At 46.0% G+C, this 23,187-nt stretch overlaps 1 protein-coding gene and 1 non-coding gene across 2 annotated transcripts; both read left to right on the forward strand.

The window, feature by feature from the left end:
• The first annotated feature begins 1,162 nt into the window (after positions 1 to 1,162).
• mafaa (v-maf avian musculoaponeurotic fibrosarcoma oncogene homolog Aa) lies at positions 1,163 to 2,296 on the forward strand. The gene has a single exon (XM_007901181.2). It carries the CDS (start codon positions 1,291 to 1,293, stop codon positions 2,113 to 2,115), a length of 825 nt encoding a protein of 274 aa, XP_007899372.1. The 5' UTR covers positions 1,163 to 1,290; the 3' UTR covers positions 2,116 to 2,296.
• Positions 2,297 to 9,929: 7,633 nt separating this feature from the next.
• Positions 9,930 to 10,002, forward strand: trnat-cgu. The gene has a single exon. It is a non-coding gene; the product is annotated as a tRNA-Thr (tRNA).
• Positions 10,003 to 23,187: the final 13,185 nt, after the last annotated feature.

Here is a 23,187-nt window from a genome sequence, read left to right on the forward strand (position 1 = left end):
GTTTCGGTCGGCGCCGGAGCCAAGTTTTTTTGGTTGTTTCTTTTGCCACGAAAGCCGGAGCGCCACGAAATCCATCCCTCTGATCGATTGATTATTGCTTCGATCGATCGATCGTATCGATCGACTTGAGCGGAGAGGGAAGGGGAGAAGAGCAATTTAGTGGGGACCGACCTCCTCCCCATCGCCAACTACATCACCTCCGAAAAAAAAACCCATAACAACAACAACAACCACACGCGCAGAGAAAAGCAAAAAGACTTTTACATATCGCCTGTTTTTTTTTTTGTGTGCGTGTGACCGAAACCAGAGAGAATCCGTACGAAACAAAAACAAAGACGTCAATAAAAAAAAAAGAAAGAAAACGCCGGACTTGGCAGTGAGTGGGGGAGATTGGGGTTGGGGGGTTGTTGTGGGGTCAACACCACAAGGAGAGACAGAAGACCTTTTGGCTATGAGATCAGACCAGGAGCAAGAGAGCTGAGACCCGAATATTCTGCATTTGTTTTGTTTGCCCCAAAAAAGAACTAAAGCAAAAGTTGGGAGAAGAATCAGGATCTCGTTCGTTGCTTCGTTGGTTGGTTTTTTGGTTTTGGGGGGAAAAAAAGAGAATTTTGCTGGTGAATTTAACGCTACGTTTCAATGTCGCTGGAGCCTGGACTGAAAGTGAAGTGAAAGGGGGAATTACGCACTGGGACCAGGTACTCCCAACAGCCCCCCAACCCTCAGCCCACCCCCTCCCCAACCCTCAGCCCACCCTCTCCCCAACCCTCAGCCCACCCTCCCCATCCCCAAACCTAACCCTCAGTCCACCCTCCCCAACCTTAACCCTCAGTCCACCCTCCCCACCCCCAAACCTAACCTTCAGTCCACCCTACCCAAACCCCCCAGCCCCTCCAACTTCCCAACCCCCCCCCAGCTCCTCAACCTCCACAGCCCCTCAACCCTCCCAGCCCCTCAACTTCCCAACCCCACCAGCCCCTCAACCCTCCAGCCCCCCAACTTCCCAATCCCCCCAACTTTCCAATCCCCTCAACCCCCCAGCCCCTCAACCCTCAGCCTCCCAACTCCCCAGTCCCCCAGCCCTCAGCCCCCCAACTTCCCAATCCTCTCAACCCCCAGCCCCTCAGGCCCCAACTTCCCAATCCCCTCAACCCTCAGCCCCTCAACTCCCAGCCCCCCAACCCCCAGTCCCTCAGCCCCCAGCTCAGTCCTCGGCTCAGCTCACGGTCGGTCTCGCCTCCGGATTCGCTCCTTGCAAACTTCCCCATCTTGTTTTTATATGGACTTGAGATGGCCTCAGACCTGAGCCTGAATACTGAGCTGCCCACCAGCCCTTTAGCCATCGAGTACGTGAACGACTTCGACCTGATGAAATTCGAGGTGAAGAAGGAGCCGCCGGAGGCTGATCGCTACTGCAATAGGATCTCCGGCTCTCTGTCCTCCACCCCCATCAGCACCCCCTGCAGCTCGGTGCCCTCCTCCCCCAGCCTGTGTGCCCCGAGCCTTGCCAACAAGACACATCACCTGGAGGACCTGTACTGGATCAGCAACTACCAGCACCACATCAGCCCAGAGGCTCTCAACCTGACCCCGGAGGATGCCGTGGAAGCCCTGATCGGGAGCTCCCAAGCCCACCACCACCATCACCACTTCGAGAGCTACAGGACCCAGCAGTACGCGGGGGAGGAGATGCCTGCAGGAGGGCACCATCAGCACCAGGCGCCTCTCCACCACCACCATCATCACCTGCGGCTGGAGGAGCGCTTCTCTGACGAGCAGCTGGTCAGCATGTCGGTGAGGGAGCTCAACAGGCAGCTGCGGGGCTTCACCAAGGAAGAGGTGCTGCGTCTGAAGCAGAAGCGAAGGACCTTGAAGAACAGGGGTTATGCCCAGTCCTGCAGGTACAAGCGAGTGCAGCAGAGACACATGCTGGAGAGCGAGAAGTCGCTCCTTCAGCAGCAGGTGGAGCAGCTGAAGCAGGAGGTGGCGAGGCTGGGCAAGGAGAGGGATGCGTACAAGGACAAGTACGAGAAGCTGGCCAGGAGCTACAGGGAAGTGGGCTCCTCAGCCCCCAACCCCACCAAGAGCTCGGCTTCCAATCAGTTCTTCATGTGAAACCCGAACCAGGCAACGAAAGGAACAGCGGACAGTTTTTTGATGTGACTTTCACTTAGTGTACAGAACTTTTTGGGGGCGGGAGGGTTGATGTAAATAATTTTAAAGAGGACGTGTAGGACTAAGGATCTCTGAATGTTTTTTTTGTTTGTTTGGAGAAGGGATTCTGTCAAAAGTAATAATGATAATTTGGTCACTCAATCCACAGCGGTTTGCGGGACACTACTGCGAGCAATTAATTGGCTGCCGCGTTTCGCCCACAAAATTATACAGTCGATCTGCTTTACAGTGTTTTCGGTGAAGCGCTTTGAGACGTCTCGAAGACGCGATAAGGCGCTGTATCAAAGGCAAGGATTATTATCATTTATTATTTCAGAAGCGGTTCAATTCTGAAAAGAGAAAGCGAATCCGAATTCTGGACATTAAAAACTACAGGGACCACCAAGTGGAGAGTGGGGAGAAGGAAGAGAAGATTTTTTTTTTTTTTAAGTGTGAAAAAAAATCGTTTTACAGGGAAAAATAGACTGAATTGCAAAGACGTTACAAAATAGTGAATTTTAAACAAATGTGACCTTTTTAAAGGGAACCCTGCATGCTGGACATGTACGGCATTTGAAGTACTTTCTCTTTTTTTTTGTATCTTGTGAGGGGCAAGGGAAGCATGGCTCCCATGTGTTTTTAACCTTTCCCGGTCTAAGCAGCAGTTTGCAGTTGTGAGGGAAGTGGGAACTGAAGAAACCGAGTCACTCTTATTTACAATTATTATACCTGCCGCTGCTCACTCCCAGCTGAAACCCTGCTAACAGAAACAAGGGAAGAAATTAACACTCTCAGACCAACCCTGCAGTTATACAAAGCGTTTTTTCTTAAAGAAATTGTACAAAGCATAAAAAGAACTCTCTTTAATATTTAACTGCATCGTACCTGCAACATAGGTAGAATCCAGTTAGTATCTGCCTTTTTCGAATATATATTTTGCTTGATGTCTTTAAAACAAACTTTATATGTAAGAGCATGCAAATAATGTAAAGAAACAAAAAAGTGGTTTAATATTGTAGATATAAGGAGAGAGAAGCCTACTGCACTATGGGGAAGCCAAATTTGTTTTATAAATAAGGCTTGTCTGTGTTTTTTTAAATTATTCTAATATTGCGTACTCTTCGTGTGAGATGCTGGATGAACAGAAGAGAGCTTGCGAGGACATCGTTCATGTTCGATCGTGCTGCTGAGTGCGTTTCAAGCAAACCTAAGTCAATCTTTCATTGCCGTGGAGGAGAAACGGTACTTTGCAGTGGCCGATTTTGCACTCGCTGGTTTCTGAACATATCAATTCTCCCCCCTCCCATCACCCTTCTCAGAGGAGCTGGACGGAGTCTGGCTGTAACCGCAATGCGACTTGTTTTAAAAATAAGTCTTTACATATAAAGGGAGATGATTGTAAGAGAGTCTGTGTTTTTTTTTATGTTCAGGGTTTTATTCCTGCGAGGTGATCCGTAATTCCAGGTCGTGGCTTTAGTCACGAAACGGCAAGCTACTGAACTTTGGTGTCAGAGGATGGCAAGGATTTATAGATTTATAAGGATTTATAGTTCCTAATTTTACGGTGGTTTGTTAGAAATTCCAGTTTAATGCTTTTTACACTAGATTTTAAAAAAATATATACATGGGATCAAAGAGATCTGGGTGTTTCATCAATAAAGGTATATTATAATGAATGCGCTGGTTTGAGAAGAGATAAAATGTTCCTCCCTCATCGGTCGCAAGCTTTTGTCTTGTTAGGGTGTGAGATTGAATGAATTGAAGACTGACGGAGCAGATGGGAGGGTAAGAAAATTCTGGAGTAGCTTACCATTGTTGGAATGAATAAAGAAAAATTAACAGAGGATTAAATGCATTCTAAAACACAACGAATAATGACCCAAAGGGCAGCAAGTGCACTGTACCGTTAGCAGCTAAGCTAATGCTCAGTCACTGCAACATGAGTTACTTTGCGTTAAGTATCTCATCATAAATATTTTTGCTCTCCTTTCACAGGAGGGGAAGAGAGGGAATGAGATGTTTAAGCTTCGCCAGTAATATTGCATGTTCTCGCTGTTTTATGATTAAATATCAACTGATTTATTTAATCTCAAAGCTGATGTCGGGACAAGTACTGAACCTTTCTTTACAGAGATCTGCCTTGTCGGACGCTGAGAAAAATGGGTTTTCCGTTCTGTTTGCGCTTGACACTTACAATAAGAGGGAATAACCTATCCCTCCCTCATCCGAAGCTAATGTGTTCCTTGTTCGTGGGATTTTTCTGAACACGTTTTTTTTAAAAAAAAATGCTTTTTGAAACAAAGATTTTTTTTCCACGGGAAGAAGCTTCAGAGAGTAATTGTAACCAAATCCAAATAGTTCAGACAATAGTTCACGCCTCCCCTGTTTTGGTTTACGTTATAATTGTCAGTCCCCGGGCCAGATAGAGCAGTGCCATTTGAGGTGATCTCGCAGCTCCGCACCGACAACGGCATTCAAACAAATCCCCCTTTTCCTGGATGGTCCCAGTTAGCTTGTCACTCGCGCTCGGTAGAAAGGTGACACGAGAGACTGCTAAACTCTCGTCTTGAATTAATGCTGTGAATTGTACGTCGCCGTGTGCCTAAGTGCTGCACTTTCAGGGAGAGAAAGAGAGAGAACGAAGCGTCTGTCGTGGACTGTCCACGCAGGGCAGCTGAGCGTTTACTCAATCCACGGCTGTTTGTGGGACGCTGCTGTGCGCAATTGGCTGCCGCGTTTCGCCCACAAAATGCACAGTCAATCCACTTCATAGTATATTCTGTCGAGCGCTTTGAGACGTCTCGAAGACTTGATAAGGCACTATATCAAATACAAGGATTATTATTATTATTATTACTTGTGTGTGCCTCCTCTTCTGAGTCGGGTCGCTTTTATCTCAGTGTAAGGTGATGTCTAGTGCTGCAGAACACCATCGCGCAAGATTATCCTGAGAGCTGTCAAATCCGGCAAGGTGACTTTAATTGAATGTCATTCTTATGCAATGGAAAATTGCATTTGTGTTCCACACAGGGAGAAAGAGTGAGTGTGTTGGCGAACGAGAAAGAGAGAGAGAGAGAGAGAGAGGAGTTCATTCCTTCAACGATAAAGCTTTTGAGTATTTTACTGGCTGGGCAGTAGTGTTTCTAAACCAAATAAAAGCAACTTTAAAATACATATATAATTTTGTGATGCATGATGATTGTTCACTGGTATAAGCTAACGTGAGCCGCCGGGTGGGAGAGAACAGTATCTAACGAGAATATTTGAGTCTACCTACAATTCTGATAACAGGAGCTCTGAGGATAATAAAAAGTCGTATCTGTCCAGCAACTGTTATGAGCCTGAAGCATTCTATTTCTCATTTGAGGATTGAAAGAGCTTTCAGCAGCAAAGTCTTCACTGCGTTTGTGGCTGTGTTTTTCATGGGAAGTTCCAGCGTTTGTGCCCGCTAATCAGATTCTAGGGCCTCTGTACACAGCTATCTCTCTCACCCAGTCTGGGCAATTGTTTTTTGCGTTCAAAGGAGTGACCAGTTTGAAAAGTCATCGTTGCAAACAAAAAATAATGATAATTTGGCCAGTCGATCCACGGCCGTTTGTGGGACGCTGCTGTGCGCAATTGGCTGCCGCGTTTCTTCCACAAATTTATTACAGTCAATTCACTTTACAGTGTATCCTGTGAAGCGCTTTGAGACGTCTCAAAGACGTAATAAGGTGTTATATCATATACAAGGATTATTATTATTTGTGCTCTAAGTGTTGAAATGATACAATACAACACAAAATGACATTAGTATAGCGCCTTTCACATCGGGAGGATGTCCCAAGGCGCTGGACAATCTGGGATTTGGACCTGAACTGGGGGGGGGGGTGGGCTCGGGATCAAGGAGGCCGGGGTGTAGAAGGGTGGCTGAAAGTGCGGTCGAAGAGGAGGGTCTTGAGACGTGCCTTGGTGGAGGCAAGGGAGCGTGCAAGGTGAAGGGAATGTGGGATGCAGTTCGGTGATTCCTCAATCCATCAATAATCAATTGTTTGCCAGTATTAAACAAAAGTGAGTTTAATACTCCGGGATGTGCTTTGTATCTTAATTCCTGGCTGTTCATTCATCTGTCTAATTTTGTTTGAATGTTTAATGGGCGGTGCGGTTCTGGAACGACATTTCTCCAAAAAAAAATTCTATAAAAAGGTAGCCAGTCAGTAAAAAAAAAATTCCAAATTCAAAGTTTTTAAAAGCCTCTTAGAAATCCTGAGTGTGACACATTTATTGAACAGTAATACTTTCATTTGACATAACGCCTTATCACATAAAAATATCTCCAAGCGCCTCACACAATGAGTCACTTTATAGGCCAACGGGGCAGCTAATCTGCACAGCTAGAGTCCCACAAAGAGCAAGAAGATGAATGAATCAGAAGCAGGCGGGCATAAATTGAGGATTATTACCGGAAGAAAAAAAGGGGGAGGTTGGGAGAATCTCTTTTTACACAGACTCTCACAAATGGCTGTGGAAGTGAAGTCCATAACAGCATTTGAAGGGAAATTGGATAATTCCTTCAGGAAAAATATGCGCAATTGGCTGCCGCGTTTCGCCCACAAAATACGCACTCAATTCACTTTGCGGTATATTCTCTGAAGCGCTTTGAGACCCCTCGAAGGTATGATGAGGCGCTATATCGAATGCGAAGATTATTATTATTTTAAATTGGAATAGGGAAAGAGCAGCGGAACTGTATTACAGAGCGTAGACGGACATTTGTTTAGTGAATTTGATCAGGGAAGAACAATGGCCAGGACACTGAGCGAACTCTGTGGTCTCCTACAAAACAGTGTGTGGGATTATTAACGGCTATCTGACCCACCAACAATATAGCGCTCACTCACCGCGACACTGGTGTATCAGCCTAGATTATGAGCTCAAGTCCTGGGTTGGGGCCTAAACTCACAATATCCTGATCCGAGGTGAAAAGTGGCGCTAGTAATAACAAGAGCCCGAGATTGCAGATACATGAGGAAAGTTTGGTCTCCCTCCTGACATACTTTTAGGGTTTGTGAGTTTGTGAACCTTTATCATGGGGCCCCAATAAATTATTCTTCGCTCATCGTTACACAGCTGTCCTTTACCCTCCCCCAAAATACATTTCATGGCGTCCCGTAGCTTAGTGGTTGGAGCACTCACCTCACAAGTGAGAGGACCTGGGCTCGATTCCCAGCATGGCGAATTGTTGGGCAAGTTTCCTTACTCCACACGCCTCAGTTTACCTAGCAGTAAGTAGGAACCCACTTGTTAATTGATTGGCGGATCGCTTTTCCGGGGATAATAATCCCATCCAATTTTTTTTTAAAAATAATCGTTTGGTCACTCAATCCACGACTGTTTGTGGGACACTGCTGTGTGCAAATGGCTGCCGCATTTCGCCCACGAAGTACCCCGTCGATTCCTTTTACGGTATATTCTACGAAGCTCTTTGAGACGTGATAAGGCCCTATATCAAATGCAAGGTGTATTATTATCATTTCATCAAGCGAAGACAGCAAAAAAAACTTTTTAAATAATAATAATCCTTCCATTTGATATAGATATATTTAAATGATCACATAAGATTTGAAATTGACGTCCCCACCTATCTACCCACAGCCCCCTTCTCCCTCCCCCAACCCCCCCCCCAACCACCCCACTCCCCCTCACTCCTGCGGTGAAATGGTTGGCTGGTTCAGCCACTGGCTGTTGCTAATGCCATTTGAATCCGCAGGGGAAGAATCGCACAGCTCAGCGAAAATAAAATAATAAAAAAAACTGCAAAGTCTACACTTTGGCCGGAAAACAATGGAGGCTTGCTCGGGCACACCAGAACAATCTAGCTGTGATGTCTGGGAGTGGTTCTATTCAGGGGCTGGGTTGGGGGCACAAACAACACAAACAACATAACAGCAGAGAGAGAGAGAGGGAGAGAGGGATGCAGTTGGGGAGCAGCGAGAGAGAGAGAAAGGGAGGGAGTGAGGGAGTGAGGGAGGGAGGGAGGGAGCACGATTGAGCAGGATGTCAAAACAGAACTGGGTTGCTGATCTGTACAAAAAAAGTGAAGTGAAACTGATGAATTACTTTCTCCGAGCCAATCAAGCACTTAACTCCTCAGGGACCGCGAGGCAAGAAATAGTCCATTTAAGAAATTCTGGCAAAACATTGCCTCCCCCCCCCCCACCCCTTGGGGGCACATCTCCTGGTTAGGGATGTTGCACTGGGAACGGGATTTTACCGCAAGTCAGAAAATCCATTCCAGTGTTGATTTTGAGACGTTCCTTTTGAATGACTTTGGAGTTTATCGCTGCATTAAACATCTCTGGAAAATGTATCTGATTTTAATAAAGGGAAACAACAAACGATGTACCTCGCTGTCAAGTGACGATTTGGGGGTTGGGGCGGTGGGAGGAAAGCGGGGAATCCTTGGAGCTGAACCGGCTCCGACGTGACATGTTTGGTGACGGAATATCGGAATCTAGTCCGCTCTGTGGTAGTCTGTGGTAGTCCGGTTCCTGAGCCAGGCTGGTCCACAGTATTCCAGGGCACTGCTGATGACGGCACAGCCCAACCTGGCTCTTCGGTAGGACTTGGAAGAGCAGACCAGTCACTGGGGGCAGGGAGTCATCCCACTCAACTCCTGTTAACCCTGCAGCCAAAGCCCTAATGGGTATAGTGGTCCTAGCTGGACAAGCAGCGGGAAAGCTTGCCAGACAGCACTATCAATAGCAAACTATGCGGTTTTTTGCTGGTTACATTCCAGCAGTTACCCCAACGAACACTCTGCGGGTCCCCCATGTTTTGGCTCCTGCCAAACCGCGCCTAATATTTTCCGGAATTAGGTAAGCAGGATGCAATTGCTCTAAGAGATAGTTATAATTTCTAATAAATAATCCTTGCATTTGATATGGCGCCTTATCATGTCTTTGAGCCTCAAAGCACTTCACAGAACATAATGTAAAGTGGGGTGACTGCATATTTTGTGGACGAAACGCAGCAGCCAATTGCGCAGAGCAGTATCTCACAAAGAGTTGTAGTTGAGTGATCAAATAATAATTTATTTATTTTGAAGGGATTATAACCCCTGGAAAGCGATCCGCCAATCGACTAACAACTGGGTGCCTCTTACTACTAGGTAAAAAGAGGTGTGTGAAACAAAGAAACTTGCCCAGGAATCGAACCCAGGTCCTCTCTCTTGCGAGGTGAATGCTCTAACTACTCTGCTACAGGACTCTGCTATAGTATAGCAATTGCATAACAAATATTAAACGAGGAGTCGGGCGTGGGTGGGGGTGATGGGGTCACGGAGCCTGGTGCGGGAGAGGACAAGAGCTGCAAAGTTTTGGATGACCTGCAGCTTGTGGAGGGAAGAGTTGGGAAGGCCGACAACCTGGGAGTTGGCGTCGTGGAGCCTATGTGTAATAAATACGTGGATGAGGGTCTCGGCAGCCTGAGGGAAGAGGCAGTGGCGGAGCCGGGCGATGTGTCGGAGAAATATCAAGACTGAGAAATTTAGAGGTGACCAAAGGGTAAGAGACAAGTCATTTATAGCAAGTTGCCTCCATCTCCCGAAGGAAACCGTGGCAATGCCAGCACCGCAGCACCGCAGCACAGTATTGTTTGTGAATACATGGTAACATACCACACCATCATCATCATGTAAGTGATGCGATGGAGACAGCTCGCAGGAAGCCAAAACATTGGCTTTGTATTTTGCAACTGAAATACTGAACAAACTGGTGAATCACAGTACATAATGGTGTCCTGTAGCTCAGTGGTTAGAGCACTCGACTCGTAAGCGAGAGTACCTGGGTTCGATTCCCGGCAGGGTAAAATAATAACAATAATAATCCTTGCATTTGATACAGCGCCTTATCACGTCTTTGAGGCGTCTCAAAGCGCTTCGCAGAATATACTGTAAAGTGAATTGATATATTTTGTGGCAGCCAGTGATCAATTGCCTATCTGTTCCCTCAGCTCAGCAGGCTCCAGCCTGCTCCACACACCCCGTCAGGCCTGCCCCACCATTGGTGGTCGGGCCTTCAGTCTCTCTGCCCCCACACTTTGGAACTCCATCCCACAGTTCCTTCATCTCTCTCCCTCACTCGCCCCCTTCAAGGCACGTCTCAAGGCCTTCCGCTTCAACCGGGTCTTCGGCCACCCTCCTATTCTCCCTCCACCCCTCACCAGTTCGGTTCCAAACCCCTGACTGTCCAGCGCCTTGGGATGTCCTACCAATGTGAAAGGAGTTATACAAATGTATTGGACTCCACACACCCCTGTTTACCCAGCAGTAAGTAGGAACCTGTTTGTTAGTCGATTGGTGGATCGCTTTTCCGGGAGTAATAATCGCTTAAAAAAAAACGATAATAATTTGATCACTTAAACCATGACTGTTTGTGGGACTCTGCTGTGCGCAACCGGCTGCCGCTTTTCGCCCACAAAGTGTGCAGTCAATTCACTTTACAGTAAATTCTGTGAAGCCCTTTGAGACGTCCAGAAGATGTAATAAGGGGCGATATCAAATGCAAGGATGATTTATTATTCCATAATAGAAACAGTATGTATGATAAAATCAGTTATGTATATAATACAGTAAGTCTGTATTATAGTAGAAATACCATATAAGTTAGAATATACAGCAGTATGGATATATGATACAATCAAGTGTATTTAATAGAGTCAGTGGGTATAATACAGACTGTGTGTGTGCGTTAAATAATACAATCAGTGTTTAATCAGTGTATATTATAAAGCTGTAATCTAACAGTGGGTTTAAGATCAGACAAATGTCTGAATGATTAATGGTCCTTGGATTCAGTCCCTGGTATGTATTTTACTGTCGTGCATATCAGGCACAGAATGCTGGAATCCCAAAGGGTGCTCCGCAGAGGTGCTGATCACAGCCCGACCGACTTCATGGGGGTAATACAATATCAGAGGGAGCCCTGGTCACTGCTCTCACATGCCTCCTGGTGGGAAGTTTTAAGGCTAAAATTCCAAAGCTATTGCGGTACTGCTGTTTGTCAACTCCATGCTATCCCCTGCAGCGGGTGCTCCAGAGGAACCCCAAGCGGAAAATAATAATAAAGTAATAATCCTTGCATTTGATATATCGCCTTATCACATTTTCGAGATGCCGCAAAGCACTTCACAAAATATACTGTAAAGTGAATTGACTGTATATTTCTTGAGCAAAACGCAGCAGCCAATGGCGCACAGCAGTGTCCCACAAACCGTCGTGGATTGAGTGACCAAATTATTATTATTTTTGAAGGGCTTATTACCCCCGGAAAAGCGATCTGCCAATTGATTAACAACCGGGTTCCTACTCACTGCTAGGTAACCGGAGGAGTGTGGAGTAAGGAAACTTGCCTAAGGTTTCACCCTGACCGGGAATCAAACTCAAAGTGAGAGCTAAAGACGTGTATTTCATTTTTCAGAAGTTTACGATTAATAAGGATGTTGATTGTCATTGCTTTTGATTTCTACACTGAGATGAAAATGTTTAATTTATAGACCTACTCATTTTTTTTTTACAAATGCAGATCTGTTTTCTGATGGAACCTGGTACAGCCCTAACACAGGAGTGTAACAAACTCACTCACTGTCTCTGGCTAGCGTGGGTTCCCACTTCGGAATAGAAACCCAAACATTCATAGAATTAGGAGAAGGCATTCAGCCCCTCGAGCCTGTTCCCCCATTCTATAAGATCCATGGCTGATCTGTACCTCAAGCTGGTGGTGGAGTGGAGGGTAAGCGGGTCAGGTGTGTAGGGAGGTGCGAGGACATGAAGCTGATTTGAAAACGAGTGAAAGGATCTTGAAATCAATCCATTGGGTGATTGGGAGGCAGTGGAGCCTGGCAAGGACTGGTGTGATGGGGGTACGGGGTTTTGTGCGGGTGAGTATCTGAGATGCTGCCCTGCAAGGAAGAGCACTATATAAATGCAAGGTTTTAAAAAAATCCCCGAAGGGGCAATGCCCTGGTATAGGGCAGGGGATCAGGCCTACACTAAAACCCCAGTGCTGTGGATGGCTACTGCAGCTCAGGCCTGTTGCTGCTGATGAACTAAATATGTAATGATATAAACAGTTTACATGTGTGTCAATAATCCAGTCAATAATCCAGTCAATCAACTTCATATCCTTCCTTTCCAATCTGCTCTGCAACCATGTGCCCTGGGAATAGTACCTGATCTGACAAAAATCAATCCACATTGACTGTTAATAAGAGCTTTTTCTGTGTGTAAAAGGCTATCCAACCCATTGGTGCACTGACCAGTTTACTGGACTTATAGGGGGAGGGATTGGCAGAACATTATTGGGGCCGAGGCTTTGCTTACAGACGAAACGTGGTCCTAGCTGGACAAGTCGATTGGCAGATCACTCTCCAGGGGTAATAAACCCTCCAAAAAAAAATAATAACAATAAATTGGTCACTTCAATCCACGACTGTCCGTGGGAGACTCTGCTGTGCGCAATTGGCTGCCGCGTTTCGCCCACAAAATATACAGTCAGTTAACTTTACAGTGTATCCTGTGAAGTGCTTTGAGACGCGATGACCCAACCTGATAGGGTCTGGAGGCAGCGACATTGACACCAACATTTTTAGGGTGTGCTTGATGTCGGTACTTTTATGTGGCTCAAGAGATGTGGACCCCCCTGAAGAGAGACTCAGACGCGATTCAAGCATTCCACATAACTATAACACTAATCCATGCATCTGATGCAGCGTCTCATCGCGTCTTCGAGATGTCTCAAAGCGTTTCACAGAATATACTGTGAAGTGAATTGACTGTATATGTTGTGGCGAAATGTGATGCCAGCGTCGGATTTTTGGAATGCTTTGGTTCAGCCGTGTTGCACTGTCGGCTCAGACCAGGTAATCCCACATGTGCAGTGACACAGGGGTCAATTACACTTTGGACATGTCCGCCGGATGGACAAACGGTTGCCTGCTCTCTGTTCTCTCTGACTTGCTGTTCCGACGAACCGTGGCTCAAGTCCGGAGCCACCCGGAGGCAGCCTCGGGGGTGAGAGTTCAGGGGTGATTCGGGCTTTGAACCTCGGGATGCACGGTTGATCGTTGAGTGTGATCGGTTGTAGTGGAGATCGCGACAATCCAACCACGGTCATGCGCAGTTGTGGTAGCAGTCATAACCCCCTTCATTAAAGCGGATAATCAATGTCCTACATTGGTGTGATCATGCAGAAAATTTCTGGTCTCAGCTTCCTTGTGGCTAAGCCAGTTTTCAGTCCAGCTTTCTGTTTTCTGATTTGCCATGTGTTCCATCATGGAATTATTTGGCTCCTGTCTATCCCTATGACCCTGGTCTGGCCCCCGGTTACAGAGAGACGGCCAAAGGTCGGGTGAGCATGGATGGGAGTTTCATTAAACCTGGATGTCACATTCTAACCCTCTGCAGGACCCAGTCTCATGAAATGCTTCTCTTGAAGACATTAATAAATGATCAGTTAAGAAACTGGTAGCATTAGAGAGCAACATAAATAACATTCTACATCAGTCAATGTCACATGTTGATCAATACCATGAACTAGTGAAACCAAACTCCTAAAAGACCATTTATATGAAGGTTCATTTGAACGTTTCTTCCCATTGTTTTAGTGACAACGTAATGTCATCCCAATATACCCAGTGTGTGGTGATATCATGATATACCCAGGTCCTCTTGCCTTCCATGGTGATGGGTTTCTGTGGGTGTCAGACACCCGGCTGACAAACCAAATTGAAGACAAGATCCCTCTTGTTTAAGCATAAGAGCCAAAAATCTCCCAGATCAAATTGGTCAATCACTTTATGGCTGTTTGTGGATGTCGCTGTGTGCAAATTGACTGCTTTATTTGCCTACAAAGACACAGTCACTACACTTTGCAGTAAAATCCTGTGAAGTGCTTTGAGACTTCCCCAGCGGCTAAATCAAACACATGGATTATAATTGTTTCAAACATCCCCAATCAATCATAAAGGCTTTAAAGGGAATTAGGCAAATATTTGAAAAGGAGAAATATTAAAATAATATTATGGAGAACAAGCAAGGAAGTGGAACTGAATGGGCAGCTCTTTCAGTGAACAAGAACCCAGTGACAGCGAGCCAGCACAGACACAATTGTGCAAGGTCTGAGTTGCTGACAATTCTATGATAACCCCTTCACCTAGTTATCTGCAAGAAAATAACCTGAGCCCACCCAGCCACAGCTTTAACACAATCTTCTCATACTCTCACCCCTCCATCTCACCCTCAATACCATCACCACCACCACAACAATAAGTTAGTTTAACTTCTCCTCTACTGTCCTTACCCAAAGTTAAAGCCACGGAGAAGAATGTGTGCCTTGTGGGACTTGAGCGACATGGGGAAGGAAATCTCTGAGGAGTTGCAGCGTGGTGCAAGCGTTTTGCATTTCAGAATTAATCAACTTCACACACTACTGTTTTGGTGCCTTTTACATTTTATAGGTTATTAAAGAGACAGGATTTTAGTTCGACCTACTTCATCTGTTTCGGTTTTAAGCTATATTACTTTCAAATTCTGAGGACTGAAATCGCTCAATGTCTCACCTAAAACTATTGTTCTAGGGTTGTTTTCTCAAATCAGTTTAACATTTTACACACCTCTATGAAGATCCCCTCTGAAACATCTCTCTTCAAGGCTGAAGAGCCCTACCTTAGCTAGTCAGTAGGTAGTAAATTATAAAAAGGATATTGCAGCGATCGAGAGGATACAGAGGAGGGCAAACAAATTGATTGAGGGGCTGGAAGGACTGGACTACGAGAAGTGATTAATTAAACTGGGTTTGTTCACACTGGAGAAGAGAAGGTTGAGGCATATAGATTATGGTCTTTAAGATTCTGAAGGGAATAGGTAATGCAGACCACGAGAAGCTGTTTTATCCTGTACTGAACAGTAGAACCAGAGGACACAGCCTACGATTGAAGCGGGGTAAATTCAGAACAAATCCGCGGAAACACTACTTCAGTGAGAAAATAGTAAACGTATGGAACAGGCTCCCCAGGGAGACTGTGGAAGCAGAAAATGTTCTTTATTTCAAGAACAAATTTAATAGATTTCTGTTAAGAAATAATATCTCGGGATACAGTATATAGTTTGGGACACGACATGTCATGCGACTGCCAGGATGGTGGATGGCGAACTAGATGGACCTTGGTCTTTTTTGCCGAGAAATTTCTTATGCTGTTGTATCATTATAGCTTATTCCTCTAACACTGCGATCATCTTCGTTGCTGGGTTCTGCGTCACCTCCAGGGTCTGCCAACTTCATTTATGTCGTTGTGACCAGGACTGCTTACATGCAGTACTCTAGGTGCGGCCTGACTAGAGCAAGCTAAAGCTTAAGTATAACTTCTAACCATTGGAACTGAACCTATTTGGCAATATAGCCCAGCAATTTATTGCTGCCTCACACTATTTGGAGCTGGTGAGTCCCATGTCAACCAACACAATGTGAAATCCAGAGAGAAGAATGACTGGCTTGAGGGACTCAGGCTTCGATGAGGCAAGCGTTCACCTACAGTCATTACACTTTACACTGAGTCCTATGACGGGCTTTGAGATGCCTTCCTGACGTGTAAGGTATCCACATCAAATGCAAGGATTATTATTAGGTTTATTTGAGCATGCTTACTTCTCTTTCATCTTCCACTTTGTTAAGTTCTCATTCCTTCTCTGCCTCACTTTCCATTCATTTTGCTTTGCCTGGCTCAGTCGTAGCGCTCACGATGCTGAGCCTAAATGTCATGGGTTTAAGCCCCACATGCCCAGACCTTCAGCTCACAGGCTAGGCTGACGCTCCAGACAGCATTGTCCTGGGGACATTGCATTGTTGGAGGTGTTGTCCTTCAGATGAGATGTAAAAATCAAGGGCCCGTCTGCCTGTTCAGACGGATATTAAAGATCCTGTGCCATTTACTGGAGTTTCCAATGTCCTGGCCAACAGGCTCCAGATTAATCGGTCATTCACCTTATGGTTGTGTGTGGGACTTTGCTGTGTGCAAAGTCGCTGTCACGGTTGACTACAAAAAACAGTCGCAAGATCATAAGAGGGGTTTAGATGAAGAATATCAATAGGTTTTCAGCCAATTCAAGAACATCTTTGCAGAACACCCACCATCCTCCCATAACAACATCAAACTAGTTCTGAAATCAGTCCAGTGCCCTGGCCTCAGCCACCCTTCCCGGTAACCCCCTGTGCCAGCCTTTAAATTCCCTCCGTGTCAAGAAGTACTTCTTGTGTCTGACCTGAAATAGCCCTTTGCCCACTGTGAACCTGTGTCCCATTGTCCCACTGCACTTGAGAAGGATTATTGTCAAGAGGGATTTATCGACGTGTAAGACATCAGAAAAATGCAAATCTTGCTCAATGCAATCAGCACACAACAACTTGCATAGAAACAAAGGCCTAGCCTTGTTCACACATGTTGCCACTGACACGGATGTTGATGTAAACAAGGAGTTAAGTGCCTGACTAATTGGTACATTTTATTCCCAGAGACCAGCTTAATATCCACATCTAGCGAATTAGCCAGAGCCACCACCTGCCATCCTCCCAAGGAATTCCCTGTCCACCAATACCCATAGCCATTCCCTGTCCTCTAACACCAATAGGGAATGGAGGAAGAGCTGCACGGCATTGTCCTCAGGATGAGATGTTAAACTGAGGTCACGCCTGCCTGTTCGGGGGGAACTTTGATAATCCTGAGACACAGTAAGAAAAGAAATCTGGGGGAAGAACCATCAGCCTTGCCCATCTCATTCTTTCCAGCGTACCCACCCTCCATCCTCCCATTACAGCATCACGGCATTTCATAAATGAGTCCCAGCGTCCTGGTCTCAAACGTGCCTCCTGGTAACCCTGTTCCAGTCATTAACCGGGAAAGGATTTTTCTCCCGGTGTCTTGGCCTTTCGATATAAGCCGACTCTTAATGGGAACCTTGCTGGGTGCAAATTGGTGGCTGAGTTTGTTTATATAAAAAAAGCAGTCACTACGCTCGAGAACAACTTGCACTTACGCAGCGCCCTTCACGCAGGATAGCGTGTCAGAGCGCTGCACAGTGGACATCAAGCAAGGGAGAAGGAAGGGGGTGAGCGTAGGTACGGCTGAAGTCTTCACGTGGGATTTATAGATGGATAAAAAGAAGGTGAGGCAGAGGGAATGGAGCAGCGAGTGCCTGAGGTTAGGGCACAGAGACGGTGACATTGATAGCAATGAAGGACTTTGGCAGCCTGGTAAAGTGCTGCAATGGTGCAAGTACTTTCTTCTACTTTTATGAAGTGACTCTGTATAATTGAATATTAGTGAAGTGAATGGGCCTGTTCCCTGCAGTGGGCTGCCTGGGGTTTTGGAGCCTGAGCGCAGAAGGCATTTCAGAGTCACATCAGCTTTGCTGGGGGTCCCCAGTGAGCCGCTGTGTTTGAGCTGGGGGAGAAGCTCATCTGGATTGCGAAGAGAAAGGCAATTAATTCCTCCCTTCAACGCCCCCCTCCCCCCACACACACATTCCGTCAGCATCTTCCCCTGAGGATGTGCTGGGTTTTATCAGTAGTGACTTGTGAAGTGTTTAGCAGCAGAGGTGTAATCGCTCTGAGCACAGGAGTGAAGCTGATAATGAGCCTTTTAGCACTTCAGATGGTGTAGTTAACGTGGATTAGCCATTAAGGGTTTAGCAATACATCAGTTAGTGATAGACTAAAAGAAGGTTCACATAACAGATTTGCCTTGTGCAGTGAATGAAACTTCACCCATGCTTATACGGGTATCAGTAGTCTTTAATGATTATAACAATAAAAATTGTCCTTGCATCCCACTCAGCTCCTGTTAACCCTGCAAGCCAAAAAGAGAGTGCGGATTCCATTCTAACAATCTATCTCTGGGATTTCCACGTGCAGATGGGATGCATGGAAATCTCAGCTTGGTTTGGATACTCTTAAGCACCGCGATGGGTTTCGGCTTGTGTCAGACACCCGGCTGACCAAAAAAATACAAACTCCCTCCTTTTTTGGAATAGTGCCTTTAACGTCCGCCTGAACAGGCGGATGGGTCCTCGGTTTAAACATCTCATCTGAAGGATGGCACCTCTGACAATGCAACTATCTGCAACACTGGAGTGAGGGTCATCTTAGACTATGTAATTCCAAGTCCAGACGTGTGGCTTGAACCCCAACTTTCTGACTCAGAGGTGAGATGACCGGTTGTCAAGTGTAGTGACTGCGTATTTGTAGGCAAACGCCCACCAGTTTGCGCACAGCAAGGTCCCACTAACAGTAAAAAGTGTTAGTATTGGCGTTGGAGGTGCTGTCCTTGGATGAGACGTGAAACAAGGTCTTTCAGTGAATGCTATAGGTGCTGTAAAACTATTGGAAAAGAGAAAGGAGTTATTCCTGGTTTCCTGGGCTGGCAATCCTCCTCCATCTGATAGCTGCTTGGGGAACTTTGCTTTGTGCCAAAATGGCTAGAGAGACAGTCACTACACTTGACAGAATTTACTTTGCAGTCTGACTTCCCAAGTATCTATCCATCTTCCTCTTGAGAATCTCAATCGATTCAATCAATTGCTGTGCTGGCTGAGAGCAGCTAAGTCAGCAGAGACATGGGCTAACATGGCTCACTAGCAAAATAATTTTTTTTACCAACAGGCAATGGAAGAAGCCAGAGTGCCGAAATATCTATCGCCCTGTCTCAGTCCATGAGAGCAGTTTTACATTAAAATGTCACAGTGCAGAATTGTGCACATTCGTAATTTCAGTCCTAATTATGAAGCCATTTTTCATTTTTAAGAAATGACTCCAAATTAAAGCTACAGTTAAGATAATTTAATATAGTTAGCAACAAAAACACAGAGGGGAGATGAGGAGATTTTTTTTTACACACAGAAAGTTGTTGCGGCCTGGAATGCAATGCCTGAAAGGGTGGTGGAAGCAAATTGAGTAAGGATTTTCAAAAGGGAATTGGATAGGTATGTGAAGAGGAAAATTTTGCAAGGATATGGGGCAAGAGTGGGGGAGTGGGACTGAGTGTGTAACTCTCCCAAGAGGTCTTCAAAAGAGCTGGCACAGGCACGATGGGGAGAATAGCCTCCTTCTGTGCTGTAATATTCTACGAATCTATGAGTCTGCTCTATAAATGTAATAGTTTTCCACAATTCTGCTCCCTCTTAAATTCTAAGGTAACATCTAGACTGATGCTTCAGTCCAGTGTTGGGGGAATGCTGAGTTATCAGAGGTGCTGTCCTTTGGCTGAGATATTAAACCCAGGTCCTATCTGTGTCGGTTCAGGTGGATGTTAAAGATCCCGTGGCACTACTGGAAAAGGGAAGGGAGTTTCTTTCTCCCAGTGTCCTGGCAGACAATCCTCCAGTTTAACTGGTCATTCATTTCATGGTTGATTGTGGGCCATGCCAGAAAGCGATATCAATGGCAAGCTCTGTGGTTTTGGCTGGTTACAACAACACACGCTCTGGGGTCCCCAAGCCTTGGCTCTTGCCAACCTGCGCCTAATACTTTCCGGAATTAGGTAAACAGGAAGCATCCCTCCAGAGAGAGAGAGAGAGAGTGCACGTTCCATTCCAACCTTCTATCTCTGGGAATTCCATGTGTAGGAGGTATCCATGGAAATCTCAGTTTGGTTTGGATACTTGTAAGCACCGTGATGGGTTTCTGTATCAAATTAACCGCTTGTTTGTCTACAAACGCACAATCACTGCACATCACTGATTGCCTGTGAAGCACTTTAAGACTGTTTATTTATTATAGTGGTCTCCCCCAGAAGCTCAGACCAGATAAAATCCCAGACCCCTATTTACTCCCACTGAATATGCTGGCATCAAACATCCCATAGAGGTTCTCTAGTCACTTCCAGAGCTCAGTCGAGTGTCTAACTTGGTGCCTATTTCCAAGCGATGATCAGTCTGTTTTTTGGGAGGGTTGGGGAAGGGATGTGTGTGTGTGTGAATGAAGAGGCTTCAGGCTGGGACATACTGTGCGCTGCCTTCTCAATATAATATATATCATAATAATAATCCTTGTATTTGATACAACGCCCCTTCACATCTTCTAGACGTCTCAAAGCGCTTCACAGAATATACTGTAAAGTGAATTGACCGTATATTTTGAGGGCAAAACGTGGCAGCCAGTTGCGCACAGCAATGTCCCACTGTTTAGTTGTGGATTGAGTGACAAAATTATTATTATTATTTATTTATCATTTTATTTTGAAGGGATTATTACCCCTAGAAAAGCGATCTGCTAATCGACTAACAACTGGGTTCCTACTTACTGCTAGGTCAACTGAGGCAATATTTCGCCCTGCCCGGGAATCGAACCCAGGTCTTTTTGCTTGTGAGGCGAGTGCTCTAACCACTAAACTGCAGGACTCAATGGTGCCAGGGGATGTGCCTTCTGTTAGGTTCGCCTCTCACATCTCTGACTGGCACAGAGGAAGGAAGCTCCTGCTGGGACATATCGATTACCAGCAGCGGGTCTGGGTTTCTGACATACAATGATGAACTGGTCACCAGCCAGTAACGGAGCCCGTCCGAGGCTACAGGGGAAACAGGAACCAGAGCGAGCACCTGGCCCGAGAGCGTGTGGCTGAGCTGTTACCTGACCAGCCTCACACCAGCCTGGCTCATCAATTAATCAGCGGCTTCCCTGCTTTTCATTTATGTTTTTTTTTTGTCTCTTTAAATATTTATTGGCTGATTATTACTGAGTTTTAAGTGGTGTTTTATGTGCTTAGAAATTCACCGTTCTCAGAACGGCTCGTTTTTAAAAGGGAGAAAGCAAAGAGAGCAGAGCAGCGATTGAGGGTCCAAACCCAACACTTTGTGGCGTCCGTTAGCTCAGCGATTAGAGCGCTCGACTGCCAAGAGAGAGGACCTGGGTTCGATTCCCGGGCAGGGCGAAACGTTGGGCAAGTTTCCTTACTCCACACACCTCACCACACCTGGCAGTAAGTAGGAACCCGCCTTTTTCCATCTCTGCCACATTGCCCGCCTCTGTCCGTACCTCACAACCAATGCAGCCGAAATTCTCTTCCACGCCTTCGTCGCTTCCCTGCTGGACTATCCCAATGCCCTCCTCTCTGGTCTCCCCAGTAGAACCATACACAAAATCCAATTAATTCAAAACTCTGGCGCCCGGATACTCTCTCACACGAAACTCCGTACCTCCATCACACCAGTCCTAGCCAGGCTCCACTGGATCCCAATCACTGAACGGATCGACTTCAAGATCCTCTCACTCGTTTTCAAATCTCTTCATTCCCTCGCACCTTCCTACCTATCCCATCTGTTTACCCCCCACTCCACCAACCAATGCTTTCGCTCAGCCGATTCCAGCCTCCAACAGCAGTGTCCCATAAACAGTTCTGGATTGAGTGACCAAATCATTATTATTATTTTTTGTGAAGGGATTATTATCCCCGGAAAAGCCATCTGCCAATCGACTAAGAACCGGGTTCTTGCTTACTGCTAGGTAAACAGAGGCGTGTGGAGTTCACCCAATGTTTCGCCCTGCCTGGGAATCAAACCCAGGTCCTCTCACTTGCAAGGCGAGTGCTCTAACCACTGAGCTACAAGACTAGATGGAGGCAGCAGAATAGCTCAGGCAAGTGTTTATGTGATAATCTCCTTTCTTCTGCTTGACTTAAGGAGTCAAAGGATGGTGTCCACAGGGTGGAAAGTTTACACTGCTCTGGCAGGAGGGGAAGAGTGGAGCGAGTTTGGGAACAGCCACCAGAGACACACATACAATATACATCATTCACTGCAGCTACATTATCCCCAGGCCTGAGGGGACATATCTCACACACCTCACACAGCCCAACCATACCAAAACCCCTGAAACACCGTCAAGAAAGATTTAATTTGAGATTGAATCTCTGCACCTTTCCGTCCAAAGATGAAGCAATTGAATGTTTCAATCCAACGGAGACTGACAGAGAGAGAGCGAGAGAGAGAGAGAGACCAGGCTGCTCAGACTAGTGTGAGGGCTGAGAAGGATAGAAACCATAAGATAAGCTGCAGCTCTTCAGTCTTGAAACGAGCGTCACACAGAGATTTATTATTATTATTTTTTGGTCAGCCGGGTATTTGACACAAGCAGAAATCCATCATCGTTGCTTAAGAGTATCCAAACCAAGCTGAGATTTCCATGGATCCCTCCTGCACATGGAAATCCCAGCAATAGATTGTTGGAATGGAATGCGCACTCTCTCCCTGGAGGAATGTAACCTCCTTATCTAATTCCTTACCTCCTTACCTAAATACCTATTAGGTGCAGGTTGGCAAACGCCAAGGCTTGGGGACCCCAGAGTGTGTGTTGGGGTAACTGCTGGGATCTAACCAACTAAAACTGCATTGTTTAATAATAATAATAATAATAATCCTTGCATTTGATATAGCGCTTTTCACGTCGGGAGGACGTCCCAAAGCGCTTCACAGAACACACTGTAAAGTGAATTGACTGTATATTTGTGGGCAAACGCGGCAGCCAATTGCGCACAGCAATGTCCCACAAACAGTCGTAGATTGAAAATGACCAATTTATTATTATTGTTTGGTTTTGGAGGGATTATTATTAGTCGTGTGGAGTAAGGAAACTTGCCCAAGGTTTCGCCCTCTGCCTGGAATTGAACTCAGGTCTCTCGCTTGCAAAGCGAGTGCTCAACCATTGAGCTACAGGACTCCACACCGTTGATATTGCTGTCTGGCAAGCTTTCCCATGGCTTGTCCAGCTAGGACTACCCTACCTGTTAGAGCTTTGGCTTGCGGGTTAACAGGAGTTGAGTGGGATGACTCCCTTCCCCCAGTGACCAGTCTATCCTTCCAGGTCCTGCCATTGAGCCAGGCCGGGCTGTGCTCTCATCATCATTCGTGCCCTGGAATACTGCATATCCACCTGGCTCAAGAACCGGTCTAGAGATCGTCACAGAGGGCTGGCTCGAGTCTGACATTTCACTGCTAGGCATGTCACCTTG

Source organism: Callorhinchus milii, unplaced genomic scaffold (assembly GCF_018977255.1).
Source record: "Callorhinchus milii isolate IMCB2004 unplaced genomic scaffold, IMCB_Cmil_1.0 Scaffold2, whole genome shotgun sequence".
NCBI classification, from domain to species: domain Eukaryota; kingdom Metazoa; phylum Chordata; class Chondrichthyes; order Chimaeriformes; family Callorhinchidae; genus Callorhinchus; species Callorhinchus milii.

Bases quoted from the DNA above. Each gene is read 5' to 3' on its own strand.
- mafaa (XM_007901181.2), top strand. From the start codon at position 1,291: ATGGCCTCAGACCTGAGCCTGAATACTGAGCTGCCCACCAGCCCTTTA.